Genomic DNA, 26,330 nt, shown 5'->3' with positions numbered 1-26,330 from the left:
AGGAGGAAACCTCAGCGACCGTGGTCGAATCAATCCGAGTGTCATCGGGCATCAAGAGAAGATCGACCAGGCCTGACGGCGAGGCCTTCGGGATGGTAGTCGAGGCTATGTCGGTTTCGTCCGACATCAGGAAGGCTTCAACCTCTCTGGTGAAGAAAGCATCGTCGGTGCAGTTCTGATCGACCGACGACGAATACGAAGCCAAGAATGCTTCGAGTTCTTCCGCAGTTATCACGAGCTCTCCACCAACGTCCGTTGATGATGGAGAGGCGGCTGGGACTCCGGCTTTGTTCGGTGCAACAGAGTCGACCGAGGAATGATGACTCTCCGGGGCAGCCAATAAGGGAAATTGGACAACCGCGGTTGGAGGTGGTGAAGCGTCGATCAGCAATGCTCTGCTGGAATGTGCAACCAACCCCCAGCATGGCTTCTTTGAGAGAGTCGATGCTTTCGCTGAGAGAGTAGAAGATTCCTCTCTATTTCTCTTCCGCCCAACGAAGCTGTGGCCGGTGACCGCGGCCTCCGCGAAGGTGGACTCGACCGTTTTGATGGTGGTGCCTCCGGAGATGGCCTGATGCGAGCTTCTCTTAACGTGACAGAGAACTCGTCTCTCGAATCCGGATGAACACATCTGATATTCGTACATTGTCCACCCGGAGTTCTTCCGACGGCCATCGTTGAAGGATAGGCAGCTTTTTCGCCCCACCACCATCTCGCGCCCGCCGACGATGGACTTAACGGTTTCTTGATTGTTGTACAGAGTCCAAGAACCGCTGCCGGCCTTTCTATCCACGCGCGAGCCGCCGTTGTTCTTAGGCTTCCGCTCCGCAAAGAAATAGCCTTCATGCCGATCGCTGCCGAGAAGATTCCACGGCTCGGTGCCGTAGACGTCGGCGAAGGCGACAGCGCGGCCAGGGAGGGGTTTGCCGGCGACCCAGTTTGCAAGGTAGTCAACCACGAGTTCCTCCGCCGTGGGAAGGAACCTGTACCCGCTCGGTACGAGGTCGACGGGCTCCATGGACGACTAAAACGAACGAGGAGAAGAGAAGGGAGCAGAGGCGAGGCGAGAGGAAATGAACGAGGAGAAGGGAGCAGAGGAGGGGCGAGAGGCGAGAGGGGAGAGAAGTCAAGAGTGAGAGTCGGAGAGGAGAGAGAGATATATATAGTGGGACCGTGGTCGGACAGATTGATTCTTGAATCGAATCCAATTGGTTAATCTTAATTTGGATTCCGAAGCCCCCAAATTAATTAGGTTAATAAGATTTTAGAGTCGTATTATATATTTAATTGGAAATTAACTTTCGAACGTGCTCATCTTCTTTGTGTCTCCAACATCCACCGATCCCTTCGCCCGTTCGGCTCGGGAACGAAGGTGAGCATTTGGTTCGAAACGCTTTAGCTTTCAACGAAATGCATAGATTTTAGGATTGATTTTAAGTTTTCTTCGATCGATTTCAGGTTGGTTCGATGATCGCGAAGACGGAGGAGATATGTGCGCTGCTTCTTCTAGAGTTGCCTCGTGGTTTGAGGGTGGGAGCTGACGAAACCAATCATAGGTACGGGGAGGGTGATCGTGTGCCCCTCCCTGTATGCCAACAAGGTCCGTCTCATGGTGATTTCCTTCCTTTCCATTCTATTCTTGCCACATTATCGCTTTGGGCTTTATTCTTATTTAGGTTCGTATTTGGTGTAGCAACATGTGAGTAGCAAAAATGATAAGTAGAAGTAATCAGATCCTATGAACTAGCAGACTTGATTGAAGCAAAATGATCTTTGAGAATGGTTACTTGACATCCATGAATACAGTGAAACAAAATTTTGTACAAGTTTCTCTACAATAAAGATAAGATGTTGAAACACAGTGACAAGCTTGAAATTTTGATTGCGGCCTTTTAGCATATACCTCAAGATCGAGTAGTGTTATCAGCAGACAACATACGATGGATGGACCACAGCAACACTCACCGATAAGATAACCGAAGCATAGGTCAACAATCTAGTGAGAGGATAAAATAGCACAAATGAAATAAATGTAGCTGATCCATTTTGTGATCTCATCTTTTTCATGCGGATGATCTATTGATTAATCTTATCTTCTTTCAATTTAATAGTAAGAAAAATCATAACGCCTGAAATTATTGGCCCTAAAGTAATAAATATAATTGCTAGAATCTGCTATCTATTTCCCTCAGTTGATGTTAATGTTATGTGTGCACACCTGAGAAGAAACAACTTTTCCTAAATGATACTCTATTGCACACTTATGTTTGGACGGGAAAGAAAAAACATGTCTCAGAAGAGGAAAAGAGAAAAAAATAAAACAAGTCTTGGTCTTCTGCTCCCCATTTCGCCGCCCGCCGCTGCCACCGCGATCGCGCCCGTGCCAAGATCCGCAAGACCACGTTTGTCTCTCTCTCTCTCTCTCCCTCCCTCCGTCCTCTTTTCAGTTGTCTGATTGTATGCATTGACTTATATAGCTCAAGGCGAAGAGGCTTGAAGAATTGGCAACCGAGATCAAGAAGCACAAGGATGGATCGAAGGAGATGCAGATTACGGACGAGGACACAAAGGGTAAAAAGGTGTTGGATTCGATTGTTGAAATTAGGGCTGAAGGAAGCAGCGTTCCACCTCGTGGTGATATGGAATCAGGGGTTTCTTCCCAGGAAAACCTAGATGTGCTCTGAGCAATGTCATATCCGTAGTTTTCGCTCTTTTTCTTTCTCCGTCACGACCCAAAACTATCCTTTTGCTATGTTACTACTGTCTAATACATTGTTCTCTCTCATCAAGATTGGCCGCATCCCTTGCTGCGGAGGAAGAGATGGAGATCAATAAGAATGTACTTACATCCGAGGGTGGTCTGGATGAAGCGGAGGACGACAATGAAGAAATGATTTTTGTGAGTTCGTTTAGAAGTCTAGTCATATTTTTTCTCTATATTTTTTGTAGATGAAGTAAACGTAGCTAGTTTCTTTTTTTTTTACTTTTTGCATCTAATTGCATTCTCTGGTGGCAATGTAAATTCTAGAATTTGCCCAGATAGAAACTGATTTAAAATGAACGAATGACCATTACATCCCATATGAACGCATTCATGATTACATGAACATGAATGTGTAAATAATCACTGACTCACGCAATGCTGGAATGTTGATCTAACTTATGAGTATTATCATTTATCTTCTTACTTTCTTACATGTTTATTAGTTAAATGACACCAATATGATACGTGTTGCAACACTTATTTATTTTGGCTGGTAGTGCTATTATTGCTACTAAGATGACTGATGATCCTGTGAATCAAGATTATTTTGTAGGTTCAAAATGCTATCGAAAAGGCTAACATGGTTTCTGTTCGAGTAAAGCTATCCTTGAGGTTCAGCTTTATCACTGAATGAGATTTTCTTTATATATGCAATTTGGTAACTATACATATACATATATATACATATACATATACATATACATTTATTTATATTTATAAAAGGAAACGTCGTAGAGGCGACGCGACAGCGCCTTTTATAAGAATATATATATATATATATATGTATATGTATATATATGTATATGTATATGTATATATATGTATATGTATATGTATATATATGTATATGTATATGTATATATATGTATATGTATATGTATATATATGTATATGTATATGTATATTTATGTATATGTATATGTATATATATGTATATATATATGTATGTATATATACAAGACGACGTCGCCCCGCATGGGATAAGGAAAAGGCAACGTCGTTAAGGTGACGCGACGTCGCCATTTATAAAAAAATATATATATAAATATATATAATCTTTTATATATAAACATATATTTATTAATATATATATATACATACATATATATATATATATACATATATATATACCAAGCGGTATACTGAACGGTATACCGCTCGGTATATATTAACGTACCGTACCGAAGTCGAAACTCCGGTACGACACAATATTTCAATCCTTGGTTCTTGAATCAAGAGGAGTTGCGCACAGTGGATATGGGGATCATTATTCATTGGCAAAACAAAGCACTTCAGATTTAGCAAAATGTAACTTGCTTAGTAGTCAGCCTAAATTGGTTAAAGAGGTTTCTGTTAGTAAATGTGTAAAGGATTTTGGACCTGATGTTGAGACATATTGTGATGAGAATGGTCGTGTTCGAGTTAGTAGAGTTAAAGGATTAGGAATTCGCATAACTCATGATTTACAAAGGAATTTAGATCTGATGGAAAAGTATGAGCAGGAGAAAAGAAGGGGAGATAACTCCTCAGATCGGGAGGCTTCCCACACCAAAAAAGTTGTTGATGTCTCCGAAGGTCTTTCTGGAAATAATCATTCCCCAAGTGTTACAAGTAATGACGGAAAACATGAAACATTTACTGAGAAAAGTAGTTCACTCCCACTAGACAGGAGAGGTTACATGGATGAACTTGCTATTCATGGTAGTGAAGATGCAATTGAGATTTCCTTCTCAGAGGATGACAGCGGGATGAAAGCTACGGATGATGATAATATATTCATGCAATTGGTTTCTGGAGGCCAAACAACCAATTTACCCTTGGAATGTGTTCATTCAGATGAGAGCACAAATGATTTTGAATCTGATTGCAGTTGGGAGGAAGGTCTAGTTAAGGAAATTTCTGAAATTCCAAATGGTTTTGCTGATATAACTGCAAGTCCAAAAAGTGACTTGAAGAAAATCCAATCATCTTTAGCTGAGAGCAGCTATGAAGTAGCTGATGTGGATTTGGAGGAAGGGGTGTTTCAAAATCCTGACACAAGTTCTCAATTTCGAGATAAACCTATAAAAGATGTTTCAAGAGGAACACTTGAGGAAGAAGCTGATATACAGGAAGCAATAAGGAGAAGCCTTGAAGATTTGAAGGTACAAAACTCTTCAACCAATTCTTCAGCAGTTACAGAATTAGTGAGATCAGTGAAAGATCAAATCTCTGATGCGGTTATTTTGCACAAACTGGTGACAAATACTTATGTTCATTTAGATAATGATGCTGAGGAAAGTCCATCATGTAATGATGGACAGTTTGATAATCGCTGCAAAGAGGATGATTTGCAGTTCCCTGATTCTTCAAAGAATAATCTTGATTTATATAATTTATCTGGTTTAGATTTGGATGGAGAATCATCTCTGCTAAGTAGAAGAGTAGATAAACAGAATATAATGACTTCACAAAGAGACAACATTCCACTTGGCAAACCTTCTGATGGTCACCCAAGTTGGTTGGAACAATCTCCTCATGCTAGTTATGAAGTCCAAATTAAATCTTGTTCAAGAATGTCCATGGAGGAATTATGTGAGATCAGTCCTAATACCAGCACTAAGATTACAGATAATGGATCTAAAGTTGTTTTTGGTTCCTCGAATCATGACAGTTGCCATACATCCAGATCAAGTGTATCTCCTGAAAGAGGATATAATAATTCATTGTTAGGAAATAGCTCCTTGATGGAAGAAATTATAAACGCTGGTATGAAATGACAGCACAATATTGCTGAGAAAGATACTGCTACAGTGCTCGGTACACCTGAGTGTACCGCTCGGTACACCTGGGTGTACCGAGCGGTATACCGTACCGTACCGGTACCGAGCCCGGGTCGAAACGCCGGTACGGTACGGTACGGCGAACCTTGTGTATGATGACCAGCTAACAAGAAATCTTGGAACTATCTCATGCAAAATGAGTATATTTTTTAGGCATGGAATACCCAATGGAAGTGTTATTGGCTGTGGTAGCCCTTATGCAGCTTTAAAAATATATGGTTAATCATACATGCTAGATTTTCATTAAAAATATAATTTATTATCTTCTATTTTTATATGTCATAATAATCAAATATTTTCTAAATCTTAAAGATATTTGCATTTACTATGCTTGTTGTGATTGATTCTTTCGAAGATCATAATTAGATTATATGTTCTTGGTATTTAGGTTGGTTTTATTGGGAATCTGGTTCATTCATCCCCTAACATAAAGAAAGAAGTTCTTCATGCGGGAGATTTACAGCCAGTGATTGATTTATTAAGGTATCACTAGAATTGTATATTACCTTTTGTTCATCTGGTTTAATCCTTAAACAATGTCCAAGTTGTTTCATTATATGTTAGGTAGTAAAGAAAATTTTGATTCCTTGGACTGTTTATAGAATGTAGCATATAGTTTTACAAAGCTGCACACCATTCTTTTCAAGTTGGTGATTTGAAATCTATAAAAAAGTTCTTTGGCTAACAATATTGTCTTTAGTGCTAGCTTCAAATCATGAGAATCTAAACTTTGTTTTTTGGTTGAAGAAGAAAATGCTAAAGTTGCCTCAGAATCAAGGTTGTCAAACTCTTAATTTGGGTTGTAGGATCATGCAATCTTACAGCCCAGATCATGCCTGACGATTCAGATCGGATCAACGTAAATGGGTGGAATCGACTCGACTTGTGAGTCGACTATGTAAGATCGGTTGCATCAGACGAGTCAAGTCGCGTTTGTCTAGTCAACCCAGGATATAAGAACACTCATCTTCAAAGGCGAATTGATATGCGGTGCCAACAAAGGAGCGAGGAGACGAGTGTGAGCCCTGATCCCTCACGACGAGAGAGTGTTGCGAATCTTCTGGTTGGCCATTCATTGTCATGGATCAATGCTTCTTTCCTGCAGCCCGTAGGAGCATTGAGGAGATGAGCCTTAGCCATTGCTGCCACTCACAATGAACTGCTGTCAACGCCGTCGACTGTTGCTAATCACCATATGCATGGATTTTCTTTTCCTCTACTACCCTCTCTTTCGGTCTCTGCTTCTTTCTTCTCCTTTCATCTTCCCCCTTCTCTTCTTCTCTCCCCCCTCTTCTCTTTCATCTCCATTCTTTCTCTTCGCATCTTCTCCCCCCTCTTCTCTTTCCATCTCCTTTCCTTCTCTTCGCATCTTCTCTCATCTCTTCTCCTCTCCTCCCTTCTACCTCTCTTCTTGTCTCCCCTCCTACCTTCTCCCATCTACCATCCTTTTTCCTCTCTTCTCATCTCGTACATTCTCTTCCCATCCATCCCATATCTAATGATATATGTTATAGTTTGATCATAATGACATTGATATCGTGAGGTATTATCTTTAATATAATTGAAAAGTGCAATTCATAATTCTTGGATTGAAGTTCTACAAAGCAATAATAATGTTCGGGTAACATAGAGGTTGCAAAATTATATCTTATATGCCAAACACAATATTCCTTTGCATAATAGGAAAGTCATACTTATAAGAAATTAAGAATTTAGCAGTGATAAAAAGCGCTAGGCGCCAAAAGGCGCCAAGGTCCAAAAACGCCCGAGGCGCTAGGCGCTCGCCCGAGCGAAGCGAGGCGCTAAAATATAAAATATATAATATAATTAATAAATATAATTATTTAAAATTTTAAATAAAAATATTCTATTAAATTAAGAAAATCTAAGATACAAAATCACAATGTCACGTTAACAAAAAGTTTCAAAATTCAAAACAATAAAATTTTACATCAAAATAAAAATTAACAACATTAAAATCAAAATAATATATTATTAATCTATTAACAGTATTGAAAATTAATCATTTCAAAATTCAAATAAACTTAATATTAAGAGTATACTGTATACTGAGCCTGACAGAGAAACGAGGAAGCAGTGGCGAGCGGCGGCAGCGGCAGCGGGAAAGGGAAAGGGAAAGGGAGCGGCAGGCGCGAGCAGCGGGAGGGATCGCGGGAGGCGCGAGCAGCTAGATGGCTCGCGGGAGGCGCGAGCAGCGACAGCGACGAGCAGCAGCAGCCGGAGCAGGAGTGACGAGTAGCGAGATCGGGAGCGGCAGCGGCAGCGGGTTAGGGTTGGGTAAGGGTTACCCAGGCGCTCGCCCGAAGCGGCCAGCGCTTGGGCTTGGGCGAGCGCCTAGGCGGCGCCTGTTTGAAGCGCGTCGCCTGGGACATTAGCGAGGCGCTCGGGCCTCGCCTCGCCTCGCTCGAGCGCCTAGGCGAGTGCCCGAGCGCCTCTTTCAATCACTGGAATTTAGAAATTGTTAGGATATGCAACATGGGCAATTTACATACCCATTTATCAGTGTAAGTTATGGTGATATATGTAACTAATCTTTTATATGTAATCATACTTATGTAACCAATCTTTGCTAAACAATGTTAAGATGTTTCAGTTTGGAATATACTCATTTATAAATTTCTTTAAATATATATATGTATCTTAAAATTATTTATTTTTATTTTTTATAATTTGTAGGATCTTATGATCCTATCCTATTATCCAAGTTTGCAACCCCTTTTTGATCCTAGGTAGGGAAGTGAGTTTGATAACCTTGCTTTGAAGTAAGGTCTGTCGTATCGAAGCGTACCGCCCGTATTGGGCGGTACGTACCGGTCCGATAGGTTATCGGTACGCGAACCGTCCGGTACCGCTACAGTGCTATAGTACTATACTGTAGCATTGCTACAGTATGAAAAAAAAAAAACTGGTGTACCGCTCGGTATGCCCTGATGTACCGCCTGGTAAACCGGTACCGTACCGAGCCCGGATCGAAATGCCGGTACGGTACAGTACAACGAACCTTGCTTTGAACCATAAAGCAATTTTATCAAATCCCTTAACAAAGGAATGGTTGAGACTTCAATAACTTGGTTCATATAATAGAAAAGACAATTTTCTTTTCACCTGACCAAGCGATGAGTTTGAAAGCAAAACATTACAAATTTTAGTCACACTAAGCTCTTCTATGAAGAATTTAAATACATGGTTCAAAATGATCTTATTCAGTCTTATATTGAAACATGTAAATAAGCAGAAAAAAGAAAAGAAAAGAATGAACTTGGAAACATGAATGACCTTGTTGCAACCTTGTCACACTAAGCTCTTCTATATGACTATCATCTGCATGCAAATGTGGTTGAACTGTGAATAATTTGCATTTCTCCAAGTAGATTATTATTTATAATAAACATCAACTTCTATTACATTCATAAAAGGACATGTGGGCTGCCGTTTGGAATACACTAATAAGGTCTTATGAGGGCATGGCCCCTAAAGATTCTATTCACAATTTATAATTTACCTCCATGAAAGATGAAAACTTGCAATATGGATTTGCAATTCTTAACTAATATTTGGGTTAAACTGAAACGAAAACATGGACAAAAAAGAATAAACAAAATCATATGACTAGAATTTCCTAATTGGGAAAAATGGCAAGTTAACAGTGTTGCATGTGCAATATGTGTGTACTAATTTCAGTTCTAATGTCTCTAGCTCTCGTAGTAATTACAAACTAGAACAACAATTAAGAAAATGCTTTGGATGTACGTTTCTAATACGTGTTCATCAAGTTGTTGAAATAAAAGCAACCAAAATAAATCCTTGCAAACTCACGAGAGCATTGCATAATCATAATCTTTACTGAAAATATTTCAACTAGAATCAAATATCTATTGAAGCCCAAAAAAGGGAAAAAATTAGTGTTTTTGATAGGTGCTTGGGTGCTCGGGTGAGGCAAGGCTTAAGTGCCTTGCACAACTTCTAGGCAATGTGATTCATTGAAGCATCGCTTGGGTGCTCGCTTGAACCCAAGCATTGGGCGCCTTGGGTGAGCGCCCGAGTGAAGGCTGCTTGTGTTCGTGCTTGGTTTGATTAAACAGGGAAATTGGTTTAATCGAACCAACAAAAGAGAAGAGCCCTAACACTATATGGTTCCCCCCCACCCGCCCTCAAACGACTTTACCCTGCTTTGAAACCCTATATTTGCTTTCGCTGCCTTTGTTTGCGGCTCCCTCCATCATTGTTGCCTTCGTGCTATCTCCCTCCATCGTTGACGTCATTGCTATATATAAATATATTTTTTATTTTTTAATATTTTGTAGTGTTTCCCATTGCTCGAGTGGGAATTGAATTGTTATATATAAAACTTATTCATACCAATCGCCGTGTTGAATTGTTATGTAGTTAGCCTTGTGTTTAACTGGATCAGAAAATGATGGTGGTACATAACTTGAAAGTTCTGAACTTAATCATACCAATCCCCATTATATTACCCAAAAGCCAATCCTGCAAGGTCTTAGCTGACAAAGCATGTGGTTATTTGCTGAATCACACCTGTGGGAAAAGTGTAAAAAGGCTTTCATACATAAAAAATGTTCAAACTTACCTAGTTTAATACCTAACCAGCTAGCCTGGTAGTGTGTAGTTTGTCCTTTTCCCATAGGCCGAGGGTTTAAACCCTTGCCATAGTAACTTCTATCAGATCTATACATGTTATCATTTTGTTCTCTATGACAGTCTTGGGTCTGATCCGCATGGGTGATGTTTGAAAAAAAAAGCTTACCTGGTTTATATTATCTATTTTGAGAATTTATTTGTTGGTACACACTCACGGTTTTTTTGTTATTGTTGTATTTGCTGGTACACTTCCCAATACTGTGCTAGTTGTGCATGCTGTATGTACACTAGCATATATGCTTTGTACAACAGCTGCTTCTAGTAGTTACTATATTTTATTAATTTAAAATTTCAGTTTGGTGATTATTGGAACACTAATCATAACAAGCAAAGCAGTTCTCATTTTTGTTCTTTCCCTTTTGTGTTTTTTATTCCAACGATATATATACATGTCTTGGGCTTTTGCTTTTTTGGACTCGGCTCTCATAGCTCACTTCTTTGTTTTAATTGTAGCATACTTGTACCCTGATATCTAAAATTTCAACTATCTTTTACTAAGCTATTCTGATACCAGATGAGTAAACAACACTGTATGCTCTTTTCTCTTTTTCCCCTTAGCTTCATTATCATGTATGCTTGGACCCTTTCATTATATACTTCCAAAGAAGGGAAAAATTTAGTTTTAGAAGTGATAATAAAATATATATTTTTTCTCGATACTTTTTGATATTGTACCACTTTTTTGTAATATGCCTCATGCTTCTTGGAAATACTTTTGAAAAAAATGTTCTTGTTAATATCAATATCCATTTGCCACAATACAGTACATTAGTTTCTTTCTCCTTATATATGGTTGGATTTGCTTCATTTTCCTGATGAACAATGGCTCGTTTTTGCTCTATCTCAAAGACCTTTTATTTTCCCTCTAGGACTCACACAACCAAGCTGGTATTGTCTACAATGGCGGTTTGGTGCCTCTTCTTAAACTTCCTGACTCGAAAAATAGATGTTTACAACATAATGCTGCATTTGCTCTTTATGGTATTGCAGAGAATGAGGTGAATCTGCATCAAAATATTCCTTTGTTGTAATTCCATATTATGTTTCTTTGCATAATGCTGTAATGTGACATTGAGAACTATTGATTGGACACAGGCTTCTTATTCTTGTCATTGTTGTTAGGAAAATGTCTCTGATTTTATCAAGGTAGGGGGTGTTCAGAAACTACAAGATGGTGAATTTATTATCCAGGTATGTTGAGTACTTTGATGCTGCCAGATCCATGCTTCCTAATATGTATATATTGATCTTGTTTTGATTTGGTTTATATTTTAAACCAAGTTTTATTGAAAAATATTACTTCAATTACAAGCAACTAAGGACTGTGTAGTAAAGACAATGAAGAGATTAGAGGAGAAGATTAATGGGCGAGTAAGCTCTGTTTGCTGTATTTCTTAGCTTATTGCAGTATATATTCAGAACGATAAGGATCTACTTTTAATTGGTGGATCTGTTTAATGGATGTAGACATGGTGTTCCTTGCCTTTTGCCCTTGCAGGTACTAATGCATTTATTATATCTAATGCGAGTCGGAGAGAAGGCTGTCCAAAGACGTATAGCTTTGGCTCTTGCTCATTTATGTTCACTTGAGGATCAAAGAACTATTTTCATTGATGATAATGATACTGTATCTGTCTAGCAACCATGATATCCTTCTGCTTTTCCTCCTTTTTATAACTTAGGAAATTAAGCAACATATTCTCAATGTAGGACTTGATCTTTTTCTCGAACTACTGGGATCGACTAATCTAAAACAACAGCAAGATGCATCAGTTGCTCTTTACAAGTTGGCTAAAAAATCCCTGACTCTCTGTTCTATTGACGCAGGTTCTCCATCCCCCGCACCTTAGGTTTGCTAAAATAGGCATTCCTTAATTTTGTTTCTAACCAGTTTTAGCAATAAAATATGTCCCGTATTCACAGAAATACAAAAACATATAGAAAAGGGTCAGATTTTTAATTCTTGGACCTAGTTCTTTGAAATTTGGAAGTGCTTATGTAATTGTTTTGGCTAGTCTTCTAACTCAAAGTTTTTTGAATTGGCTGTCTTTACTATTGAGACTGATCAAACATAAATATTACTTAATCAGTATAAACCTTTTTTCAAATCAGAGAATGAAAATTGTTTGCTTATCTACAATATCAATTATCCTTCAACAAGCATATGCTAGAAAGCAGATGCGAATTTGGGATCTAATTGTTACAAATCATTGGAGAAATTGATGCAAAAGTATATGCCTTACGACAAGAAATGAACTACTGGGTATTCTTATTACTGAAGAGGAGGCATTAGTTTTGCAGTTTTGACCTCTAAGTGGATTGCTTGTGTTTGAAATCAGCAATCCTATGTTAGTTGAAACGAACATGGATGCATTAGTATATTATTGCTCAAGACGAAAAAAAAAAAAGAATCACATGTCATAATTGATATATGAATAATCAATATCCTGAATGTTTGATGTTGGGATTTCATATGCATCCATTGTGTACAAATATGTTTTGCTATATAACAAAACTTGTACATGCTATCATAGAGAAATCCATGACAAATGCAAAGGCCCAACGAGTCTGTCTACTATGCTGGAACATAGCTATATGCCTATAATAGTACTAATCAAGTTGTTCATGTAGGTGTACCTAGGCGAGCAGTATGTGAATAGCTCCACGCTATTAGATGTTACCTTTCTAGTTGAAGGTTGTAGACTATTCTTACCATATGTAGTAACTTATATATACTAAATTCCTCATTTAAGGGGAAGCTATTAGTTATGTGCAAAATATCTAAATGTTCATTATCTGTTCTTTTCCTGGCAAGTGCTTTTGTGCACACAGAATTGCTCTGCTTGCTTCTTCAGATGCATTTCGTGCAATGTTTGATGGTGGCGACTGGGTAAGGGAACTCAGGTGTCAACCATGCTTGTTTTTCTTCAGAAATAACCCCTAATTATGATCAGATGTATGGAAATATTGTTGTTAAAAAACGGCTAGTTTCTGATATAAAGAAGCTATAGCACGTATCATAAATAAAGCATTTATATGCGATACAAAGAGGCATATCTATCTGTTTTGTTGTGCTTTGGTTACTGAATATAACAAAATGGTGAACATTTTTTACAATTAAATAAATTAAATACTAAGTTGCCACCTCAAAAGTTTGTTGCTTTGTAAATGCTAATGTAAATCCCCCATGGTCCTATCTGTACAAAAATAATCATGCAGAAGGTGAGGATCATATCTTTGATCAATAAGATGGTTTTAGTACTTGCTTGATGCATATCAGAAATGCTGATTTGTGAGAGAAGTCAAAAAGCTGATCCCTTCATGTCACCAGGGTGCAAATATTTTGGAGTTCGATGCATCCCACCACTCATAACATGCCCTTCTGTCAGTGTTATCAAGAATCTAACTTTTTGTCAGAATATCATGTGCTGGAAATGTGCCAGCTTGATAAGGCATGTTAAGCAAGATATATGGTGGGTTTCATGCTTGCTGATGAACAAAAATTATGTGAAAAAGGCATCTCACGGATGCCATGCTGATTTCATAGTATCATACTGGCCTAATACGACATGAAAGAAACAATCATAAGCTTTTCAAAACTTATAATAGTATCATGGTATGAACTTAAGTTTTTTGAAAAGTTTTCTTTCTGGAAATGCTTGGTAATTTATTATTTTCTAGTCTAGTAAGATCTGATTGAAAATATCTTACTCTTTCAACTTTGTTATAGGAGAAGGACCCAAGAGACGTTGAGATTCCTAACATAAGATGGGAGGTCTTTGAATTGATGAACCTAAGTGTAGTTCCTTCTTCTAGTCATGATACTGAAGGTTCTGATGTCTGACAATATTTGGCTCTTCATTTGCAGATTCATATACACAGGATCGGTTGAGATCACTACTGATATCGCGCAAGATCTTCTATGAGCTGCATATCAGTATCTTCTTGAAGGTCTTAAACGCCTATGTGAATATGCCATTGCACAAGTGGGTAGAAACTACATTGTCTTTTCTTTTTCTCATTCTCGGAAGCTTCACTAGTTATTGTAATAAAATTTATCCTGAAGTTCTAAGAAGCGTTGAGTATGCTTCATCATGCAAGAAGTTTGCGTAGATAATATCTCCAGCATGTACGAATTGTCAGAGGCATTCCATGCCATGTCCTTGAGGCACACTTGTGTCATGTTTATTTTAGAGCAATTCGAGAAAATCAACACTCGTCCAGGGTGCTCTCTCATCAAATATATCTCTCTTTTTTACTTCACTCTCTTGAACTCCTAAGTGTATTTAGTGTTGATTGCCTCGCGTTCTCATTTACTAATTCTGCCTTGATGAACTTCCGCAGGCATTCTCTTATAATCCAGCAAATAACTCCAGAGATCCGCAACTACTTTGGTAAAGCTTTGAGGCCGAATATGAGAAAATCCCTTACCTAACTGTTCCTTTTTTACAGCATCTTCTCTAACTCATGCTGCTGCTGCTGGAGGCTTGTACAGTTGGAGCATTTCTGCACCAAACATCTATTTCCGAAGGGGGGCATGTCGGGGGTAAGCACTAGCCTTCTGGAACCAATGGTTCTTTTCTCTCTGATGCTGTTTGGTACACCTCTAATTTTGCACTTGAAATATCCAATCATCGATATAAAAAAAATTTGATCTTTTGATTTAAAAAAATCCTGCAGTTAATTACCTATGGCATGCATGATTAATTACCTATGTCAAGGCCAAACTGGACTCCCCTTTCGTTTTCTTTTTACTGCAAATGAACTTTAGAATCTAATCTGTTTTAAGGTAACATTGTATTAACCATAAATTAACATGTCATTTGTATAGAGCCACTACATGTATTTCCAGTCTACTCGAGCTGGTGGTAATCTAATTCATGGTGTTCTGAATCGAGTTTTCTCTTCGAATGTCTCCTATTAACACTGTGATAACACTACTGTGATAACACTTATTTGTTGGCAAACTTACCACAGATCGCAATTATATGATCATTTCCTTTATATATCTTTCAGGTAAGACACTAAAGCAAGAGAATATCTACATGATTATTTCCTAGAATTGCTACATATATATGACCCATAAAACAAGTGTTGCATGCATACGATTCATAAAGAAAGTGTTAGATTACTCTCATACATATAAAGGTTTGTGTTATTAGAAATGCGAATGTTAATTCATAAGTAATTATGTCGATCACTGACAAAAGCTAAATATGTATTTGGAAAACACTTTAATCCTTCAAGTGAAATAATTAGTTTGGGGAGAGGTAGAGTGAGATGGAAGATTTCTTTACCAAAATCTATTGAAAGTTTAATAAGTGTTAATTAATCAAGGATATGGCTTTGCACAGAGTCTAATAACAATTAAAGATTTATTATTATATGATATGGAATATAATAATCAAGGAGGGGCGAGAGGCGAGAGGGGAGAGAAGTCAAGAGTGAGAGTCGGAGAGGAGAGAGAGATATATATAGTGGGACCGTGGTCGGACAGAGTGATTCTTTAATCGAATCCAATTGGTTAATCTTAATTTGGATTCCGAAGCCCCCAAATTAATTAGGTTAATAAGATTTTAGAGTCGTATTATATATTTAATTGGAAATTAACTTTCGCACGTGCTTATCTTCTTTGTGTCTCCAACATCCACCGAGCCCATCGCCCCATTCGATCTGTCTCGGCTCGGGAACGAAGGTGAGCATTTGGTTCGAAACGCCTCATCTTTCAGCGAAATGCATAGATTTTAGGGCTGATTTTAAGTTTTCTTCGATCGATTTCAGGTTGGTTCGATGATCACGAAGACGGAGGAGGTATGTGCGCTGCTTCTTCTAGGGTTGCCTCGTGGTTTGAGGGTGGGAGCTGACGGAACCAATCATAGGTACGGGGAGGGTGATCGTGTGCCCCTCCCCGTATGCCAACAAGGTCCGTCCCATGGTGATTTCCTTCCATTCCATTCCATTCTTTTCTTGCCACATTGTCGCTTTGGGCTTTATTCTTATTTAGGTTCGGATTTGGTGTAGCAACATGTGAGTAGCAAAAATGATAAGTAGAAGTAATCAGATCCTATGAACTCGCAGACTGGATTGAAGCAGAATGATCTTTGAGAATGGTTACTAGACATCCATGAATACAGTGAAACAAAATTTTGTACAACTTTCTCTACAATAAAGATAAGATGCTGAAACACAGTGAAAAGCTTGAAATTTTGATTGCAGCCTTTTAGCATACACCTCAAGATCGAGTAGTGTTTTCAGCAGACAACATAGGATGGATGGACCACAGCAACACTCACCAATAAGATAGCAGCAGCATAGGACAACAATCTAGTGAGAGGATAAAGTAGCACAAAACAATAGCAAGTGATCTCCATTTCACAAATGAAATAAATGTAGCTGATTCATTTTGTGATATCATCTTTTTCATGCGGATGATCTACTGATTAATCTTATCTTCTTTTTATTTAATTTGCCTTGTTTAAGAACCTATTCTGGGAAATGATTGTCCTTTTCAAGACCAGTGGGTGTATTTTCCCTCTCCTCCCTAATAACAAAAAAAAAAAAGAGATAGAAATATTTTGACTTTTAATTTCTTTAGAGGATTGAGTTTTTCTTCCAAAGTATACTCCTTAAGTGAATCAGTATTTTTTTTTCCTGTTAAACAAGTATGAGAATTTAATTACCTCCATGCTATATTAAACTTTTTGATTGAGAATAATAATTTTCACTGAAAGGTTTAACAAATTCTTGCTGAAGAGTTTTGGCAATAAAAACTTTTGTTGGTCAAATCAATTTTGGTAATGGCAAGATTAGTGATGGAAAAAATATATTTTTTTGTAGCTATAGCTTGACCAATAACCAGCAAATAATATTTATTTTTTTTCCCAAATCTCTGAAGTCATCTCGTAATATTTTGCAGGCATAGGAACACCAAATAGCATAACATAAACATCAAGGAGTCCACTATTCTGAGCATGTGAAAAATAACAGCAATTGGTGTTTATCTTACTTAGCCGAAACAACATTAAAATAATTTCTTACAACTTTGAAAACTTGTTGAAGAAAAATGAAGGTGATTTGAATTTTGTTTTACAACTTCATTTCAAGTAAACTCTACAAATACATTTTACAAATCCAAGTTCCTCTTCCGCATAAAAGCTCAACACAAGAAAAGAATATTAGTGGTATTCAATCATGGATGATCCAATCATGGATCGCAGTATCGTGTTGATCGGTGGTATTGGCCCATGAACTGACCGGTCTAGTCGGTATCGACGTACCATATGTCTGAATCTTAGTACATCCTAATTTTCTTTTAAAAAAAGCCAAAGATGGTTGATGATAACTTATTAATGATTTAAGCCAAAGATGATTGATGTCTGAATTCATAAAAAAATTATTTTGAAGTATTTAATCCTAATTAATGATAACTTATTATTTTTAAATAAGAATATAGTGTGTGAGGCATGAAAGAATAGGAATAACAGGTTGGAAGGATGAGAAAGTGAATTTATCTTTTTAGTCCCATAAATTTGTCCCTAAATATCCCTAATTTAGGTCTAAATGTAAGAGAATAAACCTAGTTGAGACTAAACATAAGACAATGACCTTAATCGTGTTTAATCTTTATACAAAATGATGATAAAACATAGAAAAAAGCTAAATGCTATCTCAAATTAGACTGAAATTCCATCATATCCTGAGTTCGAATCCTTCCTTTATTTAAATCAATATCTTGATTACCATTAATCACCGATCATGAACTTTTACAAATAAAAGTGTAAGAAAGCGAATGAGAATGAGAGTGAATGTGAGTAATACTGAGTGAAAAGGGGAAAACACCAGGATTTAAAGTTCCAAAAGAGACCTCAATGGTCAATTTGAGTATTCGGGTTTCTCTTAAGCCGATTTAGATTGGTATCGATCAAATTTTGTCCGATACAACATGAGTTTTCAAGTTACTGAACGACATATCATCCATACTTTGCTGATACCTCATGTGATTCTTGCATACCATCTAAAACAGGCTTATCACTTTCCAATCAGTGGGCAAACCAGTACAGCTCGTTTCATGTTATTTTGGATGGTATGCCATGCAATGCATCAAATCTTGATTGCATATACTGTTTGATTTTCACTTTTCCATTTAATCTTTATTCATCAGTGAAATGTCATATTCCTCTACTGTTGTATACTTTAATCACACAAAAAACAGAGAAAGACTCCAATTTTTCCTTTTGCTCCGACAAACACAGAAACAGAAGGACGGGGTGATTCAGAAGTTTTTTCGGGAACAGAGTATTATTAGAACAAAACTTTAAGCATCCTTCCAAAAAGCCACTACTCTTGGGTGGTGGAGCAGCATATTGAGGTGGTGCTATTGCAGGAAGCCCATGGTAGTATCCTACATCAACAAAAACATGATTTCCACAAATTACATTGATTTGTGCTGAACTATATGTATTGGAGTTGCAAATTAGATCAAACTCCATGAATTGGAGTTGCAAAATATAGCATTTAAAATTTGATAAAACTTAATCCTGCAACTGCATAGGTTTAGTATCGATCTGACATCGAACTATATAAATTGATACCAATCTGTATATATTTAATTTTCATTACATTTTCAGTGGTACTAGATGGTGTAGACCAGTGCGTCATCCAATATATTGGTGTCGTAGTAGTTCGATTGATTGCTGAAATCGAAACTGTGTTGACTTCTAAAATCTTAAAGTCCCAAATTTTATAAATTTTTGTCTTTGATCGTTCATTCAGGTGATACGAAGTGGAAAACTCAGAGCTCAAAGTGCCAAATCAATGAAGTTCAAGGATGGTTACATGATTTCTTCTAGTCAGCCTATCCATGAATACAGAGGTTTTGCTGTGAGGCATCTTCTCCTCAGACAGGTCAGCCTATCATACCATTAAGCATATAAGATTACTTCTTTTCTTATAAAGAACTTCTCATGTATCGTCAGATGCTTTCTTTCTTGGAAGTTGTATTTAGTTTTCAAATTTACTTATAGCAGGAAGCTATGCAAAAGTTTAAGTCTTTAGTTTTTTTTATTCTTAAATTAATATTTTAAATTTAATTTTTTTAAAATTTCTCAACGAAGCCTGGCATTGTTTGTTCTATAACTAATTATGTCTATGGAGTGATGCATTTGTCTGGAACAAGAATATGCTGTATGTTGTGAAATTTTCATACTCTTGTCTTGTTAATGGTGCTTCCTCCAAGTGGTTTAAGGCTCATAGGGATATAAAACAACGCGACCTTTCTCGCTTGACATCTTCATCTTAGTTTAGATAGATTATGTGACCCAAAATCTTATTGCTCTTTTCAATTTTGAAGGAATTAAGGTTTCATATGTAATGTTTGCAGATAATTTATTCCTTACCTTTAAAGCTAACCTTACATCATGCTCCAACATCAATGCTATTCTCAAATCTTTTGAGCTTCTTACCAACCCGAGGATCAGCATGCATAATCTAATGTCTACTTCCCTAATTATTATAATCCTACAATCAAAGGGTTTACAATTTTCTTAGGATATTGGAGGGAAGCTGACCTATCAAATATCTCAGATTCCATCTTTTTATTGATAAACTCCCTTCAAACATATAAAAACATCAAAGCTTTCAAAAAAATCTAAGACTAGTACAAAAGTATGATCTCCTAAGTTGATAGGATGACCTTAATTGGCTCTGTGCTGAATTCAATACCCATACATCTCCTCTTAGATTTGGATCTTTGACTTTTTTCTTAAACACATGACGTGAATGGCTAGAAATTTTTTCTGTAATTTTGATCCTATAAAAACAAAATAAAACTAATCAGTTGGGAGATTATTTCTCTTCCCAAACCCATTAGTGGCTTGGGCTTATATGATCTTATCAATGTTAAATTTTAGATCATCACTAAAAGAACTATTCCTCTCATGAACAATACTGAGTCTCTTTGGATTAGTATTTTGTACTCAAATTGTGATCTGTCTTCAAACCTGGATTGAATCTCCTAATCGAGACTTTTTTTGGTCTCGAAAAAATATTTCTCATCTTTCCCATCGAATCATAGGACAACCCTTGGATTAATACTATACCTTTTAAATGACCAACCTTCCTTAATGTGAATGAAACGATGCACTACTACATAGTTTCTGATCTATTTTCAGAAAACCAATAGAACATTCACACTCTCACCACTCTATTTCAACCCCTTCTTATGGAGAGATTTAGGCGCTTACATATCTCTGCTGGATATTATAAGGATCAATGTATCTCAAGCTCAAACCTCGTAGACTCTCTTTCTTATCATTATATTTGACCTTATAATGAAACTAGTGTGAATGTTTGGCCCAATTGGAAGGCAATATGATTACTCATAAGGTCAAGAAACTTTGCCATAACAAACTCTCCAATTCTTCCACCATTTCCTCTCTTCTTTATAGCCAAGTTGAATGCTGCCTACTTTGTAAGCTGCTACAAATTTTGCCAAATATTTTCTTTTTGATTGCTATATTGCTTGCTCTTTTTGAAATCTCATTCAACAAAAGATCAATGACACTTGTAAATTCATATCTTTCTGGCATCTTGGTTTATCATTATATGAAGGGAAGGAGTGACATATTTGGAACCTCATTACTTATGCTCTTTGGACCTGTTTAATAAAAAAATAAGGCTATAGATTCCACAACCATAGTTCCAAGCATTCCATTCTAATGTTTAAGGCACTTCCTCTTTTGTAAAAGGCGACGTCGCCTTTCCCTTCACCCACACATGGCGACGTCGCCTTTTATAAAAATATTAATATATAAAAAATTTTTATAAATAAATAAACAATATATATATAAGATTTTTTTGTGATGTTTTCGAGGTGACGTCGCCGAATCAAATATATATATATATACCGAACAGTATATCGAACGGTATATCGCTCGGTATACAGTATCATACCGTACCGAGCGAATGTCAAAACTCCAGTACGGTACGATATTTCAATCCTTGCTATCTATATTAGTACCTAAAACATGGTACATTTTGGGTCATGGTTCTGGTACAAGGATGACATTCACTTCTTATATTGGTCAGTGATATATGAGCAATGGGGTTGGTTGGTTTGCTATTTCGTTCATGCTACTCATTAAATTGCTTACTCAGGCTGATAATAACATTAGTTAAAGTAGTGTTGAATTGTTAAGCAGTTAGCTGTGTGTTTAACTGGATCAGACAATGATGGTGGTACATAACTTGAAAGTTCTGGTTTGGTTGGTTTTCCATTTCGTTCATGCTACTCGTTAAATTGCTTACTCAGGCTGATATTAACATTAGCTAAAGTAGTGTTGATTTGTTAAGTAGATAGCCATGTGTTTAACTGGATCAGAAAATGATGGTGGTACATAACATGAAAGTTCTGAACTTAATCATACCAATCGCTGTGTTGAATTGTTATGTCGTTAGCCATGTGTTTAACTGGATCAGAAAATGATGGTGGTACATAACTTGAAAGTTCTGAACTTAATCATACCAATCACCATTATATTACCCAAAAGCCAATCCCAATCCTGAAGCTGACTTTGCAAGGTCTTAGCTGACAAAGCATGTGGTTATTTGCTGAATCACACCTGTGCGAAAAGTGTTGAAAGATTTTCATACATAAAAAATGTTCAAACTTACCTAGTTTAATACCTAACCAGCTAGCCTGGTAGTGTGTAGTGAGTCCTTTTCCCACAGGCCGAGGGTTCAAACCCTTGCCATAATAACTTCTATTAGTTCTTATATGTTATCATTTTGTTCTCTGTGACAGTCTAGAGTCTAATGCGCTTGGGTGATGTTTGAAAACAAAAGCTTACCTAGTTTATATTATCTATTTTGAGAATTTATTTGTTGGTACACACTCACGGTTTTTTTGTTATTGTTGTATTTGCTGGTACACTTCCCAATACTGTGCTAGTTGTGCATGCTGTATGTACACTAGCATATATGCTTTGTACAAGAGCTGCTTCTAGTAGTTACTACTCTATTTTATTAATTTAAAATTTCAGTTTGGTGAATGTTGGAACACTATTCTTAACAAGCAAAGCAGTTCTCATTTTAGTTCTTTCCCTTCTGTGTTTTTTATTCCAAAGATATGTATACATGTCCTGGGCTTTTGTTTTTTTGGACTGGGCTCTCATAGCTCACTTCCTTGCTTGAATTGTAGCATACTTGTGCCGTGATATCTAAATTTCAACTGTCTTTTACTAGGCTATTCTGACACCAGATGAGTAAACCACACCATATTAGTTATGTGCTAAATATCTAAATGTTCATTATCTATTCTTTTCCTGGCAAGTGCTTTTATGCACATAGAATTGCTCTGCTTGCTTCTTCGGATGCATTTCGTGCAATGTTTGATGGTGGCTACCGGGTAAGGGAACTCATGTGTCAACCATGCTTGTTTTTCTTCAGAATTAGGCCCTAATCATGATCAGTCTTAGAAATAATGTTGTCAAAAAATGGCTAGTTTCTGATATAAAGAAGCTGTCGCGCGTATAGTAAATAAAGCATTTATATGCGATACAAAGAGGCATATCTGTCTGTTTTGATGTGCTTTGGTTACTGAATACAACAAAACGGTGAACATGTTTTACAAGTAGATAAATTAGATACTAAGATGCCACCTCAAAAGTTTGTTTCTTTGTAAATGTTAATGTAAATCCCCCATGGTCCTCTCTGTACATAAATTATCATGTAGAAGGTTAGAATCATATCTTTGATCACTAAGATGGACTTAGTTCTTGCTTGATGCATATCAGAAATGCTGATTTGTAATAGAAGTCAAAAAGTTGATCCCTTCATGTCATCCGGGTGCAAATATTTTGGAGTTTGATGCATACCGCAACTCATAACATGCCCTTCTGTCAGTGTTATCAAGAATTGAACTTTTTGTCAGAATATCATGTGCTGGAAATGTGCCAGCATGGTTAAGCATGTTAGGCAAGTTATATGATGGGTTTCATGCTTGCTGAAGAACAAAAAATATGTGAAAAAGGCATCTCATGGATGTCATGATGATATCATAGTATCATACTGGCCCAATACGACATGAATGAAACATTCATAAGCTTTTCAAAACTTATAATAGTATCATGGTATGAACTAAGTTTTTTGAAAAGTTTTCTTTCTGGAAGTTTTAGGTAATTTACTATTTTCTAGACTGGTAAGATCTGATTGAAAATATCTTGCTCTTTCAACTTTGTTATAGGAGAAGGACGCAAGAGACGTTGAGATTCCTAACATAAGATGGGAGGTCTTTGAATTGATGATGCGGTAAGTGTAGTTCCTTCTTCTGGTCGTGATACTGAAGGTTCTGATGTCTGACATTATTTGGCTGTTCATTTGCAGATTCATATACATAGGATCGGTTGAGATCACTAATGATATCGCGTAAGATCTTCTACAAGCTGCGGATGAGTATCTTCTTGAGGGTCTTAAACGGCTATGTGAATATGCCATTGCACAAGTGGGTAGAAACTATATTGTCTTTTCTTTTTCCCATTCTCAAAAGCTTCACTAGTTGTAATAAAATTTAGCCTGAAGTCCTAAGATGCATTTAGCATGCTTCATCGTGCAGGAAGTTTGCATAGACAATGTCTCCAGCATGTACGAATTGTCGGAGGCATTCCCTGCCATGTCCCTGAGGCACACTTGTGTCATGTTATTTTAGAGCAATTCGAGAAAATCAACTCGTCTAGGGTGCTCTCTCATCAAATCTATCTCTCTTTTTTACTTCACTCTCTTGAACTCCCGAGTATATTTAGTGTTGATTGCCTCGTGTTCTCATTTGCTGATTCTGCCTTGATGAACTTCCGCAGGCATTTCCATCTAATCCAGCGAATAACTCCAGAGATCCACAACTAATTTGGTAAAGCTTTGAGGCCGAATCTGAGAAAATCTCTTAACTAACTGTTCCTTTTTTACAGCATCTTCTCTAACTCTTGCTGCTGCTGTTGGAGGCTTGTACAGTTGGAGCCTTTCTGCACCAAATATCTATTTCCGAAGGGGGTTCTTTAGGCCCATATCTTAGTTTGTTCCAATCTTCTCAGGAGCATTATTTGTTCTTATCATTTATTTTGATACCCGACATGGTTACTCCTAATTTTTACTATTTTGTAGACTTGATATTAGTTATTTGAATTCGTTTGTAACTTCCAAAGCTGGAATAATAGATTCAGATTGGATGTTTAAATTCATTCGAAATTTTAATATTTAATTTAGATGCAATTCGATCATTTTTCCAAGTCCTAAGTTGAATTGTTTGTTCTTCTATTTATTAATCTAATGAATTTAACGTAATGCAGGCGTTCTTCTCACTATTGAAATCCGTCCATATCATATCAACAAGAGTTTTTGGAGAGAATGTATTTCCTTCCATGATGTGTGTGTTTAATATTTTGTTGACAATCCAGAATTTTTTTTTGGCCATTGTCAAATGCTTCAAACTTGGAATTCTTTATCGATTCAGTGATAATTGAAGTGATGGTTCTGATTAAAGGTTTTGTATAGTATCAGTGCACACCTGTGGTTGAGATTCAGTGATGGATTGACTTGTAGCTTTGTTGGGATTGTTGACTTTGTTATTTGTTGTTGTTGTTGTGGACTTCACTCGGAAACAAAAAGTTAGAACATGTTTCCAAATGATGATTGGTCAAATTTGCTGCGTTGCCTCTGATCTGACGTTGAGAGAACTTGTTGACAATTCAGAATTGTTTTGGCCATTGCCAAATGCTTCAAACCATGTAATTATTTATCGATTCAGTGATACTTTTAGTGATGGTTCTGATTAAAGGTTTTCTATAGTATCAGTGCACACACTTGTGGTAGGGATTCAGTGATGAATTGACTTGCAGCTTTGTTGGGATTGTAGACTTTGTTATTTGTTGTTGTTGTTGTTGTGGACTTCACTCAGAAACAAAAAGTTAGAACATGTTTCCAAACGATGATTGGTCAAATTCGCTGCGTTGCCTCTGATAACAATCGTCCAAAGTATGACGTTGAGAGAAGTCGTTGATATCATATGATCTCACTCTTTCTCTTTGAACATGATGTAAATTGAGACCATTTCTTATAGATCCCATCATATTAAGGAAACAACAAAACATGGGATGAAAATTGAACTTTGTCATTGTCAATATTTACAAGAACAAAAATTTTCTTTCCCTTCCATTGTTATGATATACATGAACAAACATCATTTTCCGTATAAGCTTTCATTCAAGCAAGCTACAGTCGAATCAATAGGGGTTGTCGAGCGAGCATTGTCCCAGCGAGGCCACTGGGATCGTGGTCGAGGCAGTGAAGGTGTCATCGGACATCAAGAAAGCACGGACCTGTTCCAGGCTCGTGAAGAAGTCATCGTCGGTGCTGGTGCTGTACATCTGCTCACACGCAACGAAGTCTATCGACGACGATGACGAGGAAACCTTTGCGACCGTGGTCGAATCAATCCGAGATGAGGAGGAAACCTCTGCGACCGTGGTCGTGTCATCGGGCATCAAGAGAAGATCGACCAGGCCTGACGGCGAGGCCTTCGGGATGGTAGTCGAGGCTATGTCGGTTTCGTCCGACATCAGGAAGGCTTCAACCTCTCTGGTGAAGAAAGCATCGTCGGTGCAGTTCTGATCGACCGACGACGAATACGAAGCCAAGAATGCTTCGAGTTCTTCCGCAGTTATCACGAGCTCTCCACCAACGTCCGTTGATGATGGAGAGGCGGCTGGGACTCCGGCTTTGTTCGGTGCAACAGAGTCGACCGAGGAATGATGACTCTCCGGGGCAGCCAATAAGGGAAATTGGACAACCGCGGTTGGAGGTGGTGAAGCGTCGATCAGCAATGCTCTGCTGGAATGTGCAACCAACTCCCAGCATGGCTTCTTTGAGAGAGTCGAGGCTTTTGCTGAGAGAGTAGAAGATTCCTCTCTGTTTCTCTTCCGCCCAACGAAGCTGTCGCCGGTGACCGTGTCTGTCGCGGCCTCCGTGAAGGTGGACTCAACCGTTTTGATGGTGGTGCCTCCGGAGATGGCCTGATG

The 26,330-nt window shown here is 37.6% G+C and overlaps 1 protein-coding gene across 7 annotated transcripts in view; it reads left to right on the top strand.

Moving 5' to 3' along the window:
- The window catches only part of LOC135671388 (small ribosomal subunit protein uS3y-like), a 35,126-nt gene extending 10,320 nt beyond the window's left edge, over positions 1 to 24,806 (top strand). The window contains exons 4-17 of one of the 7 annotated variants that reach the window (XM_065179489.1): positions 2,281 to 2,402; positions 2,478 to 2,571; positions 2,791 to 2,899; positions 5,975 to 6,069; positions 11,136 to 11,264; positions 11,362 to 11,457; positions 13,997 to 14,041; positions 14,135 to 14,252; positions 14,611 to 15,961; positions 16,048 to 16,189; positions 19,039 to 19,170; positions 23,507 to 23,571; positions 23,647 to 23,764; positions 23,876 to 24,806. In XM_065179489.1, coding sequence (XP_065035561.1) covers positions 2,822 to 2,899; positions 5,975 to 6,069; positions 11,136 to 11,264; positions 11,362 to 11,416 — 357 coding nt within the window. In that variant the 5' untranslated portion in view covers positions 2,281 to 2,402; positions 2,478 to 2,571; positions 2,791 to 2,821 and the 3' untranslated portion in view covers positions 11,417 to 11,457; positions 13,997 to 14,041; positions 14,135 to 14,252; ... (4 more) ...; positions 23,647 to 23,764; positions 23,876 to 24,806. Of the gene's footprint in view, positions 1 to 2,280; positions 2,403 to 2,477; positions 2,699 to 2,790; positions 2,900 to 5,974; positions 6,070 to 11,135; positions 11,458 to 12,897; positions 14,042 to 14,084; positions 14,253 to 14,610; positions 15,962 to 16,047; positions 16,190 to 18,518; positions 18,660 to 19,038; positions 19,171 to 23,506; positions 23,572 to 23,646; positions 23,765 to 23,875 lie in introns of those variants that run through there. The other 6 variants (XM_065179488.1, XM_065179487.1, XM_065179492.1 and 3 more) reach the window with 6 other exon arrangements.
- The last annotated feature ends 1,524 nt before the right edge of the window (positions 24,807 to 26,330 follow it).

Source organism: Musa acuminata, unplaced genomic scaffold (assembly GCF_036884655.1).
Source record: "Musa acuminata AAA Group cultivar baxijiao unplaced genomic scaffold, Cavendish_Baxijiao_AAA HiC_scaffold_1139, whole genome shotgun sequence".
Taxonomy (NCBI): domain Eukaryota; kingdom Viridiplantae; phylum Streptophyta; class Magnoliopsida; order Zingiberales; family Musaceae; genus Musa; species Musa acuminata.
This window is presented reverse-complemented; position numbering and strand designations above follow the sequence as displayed.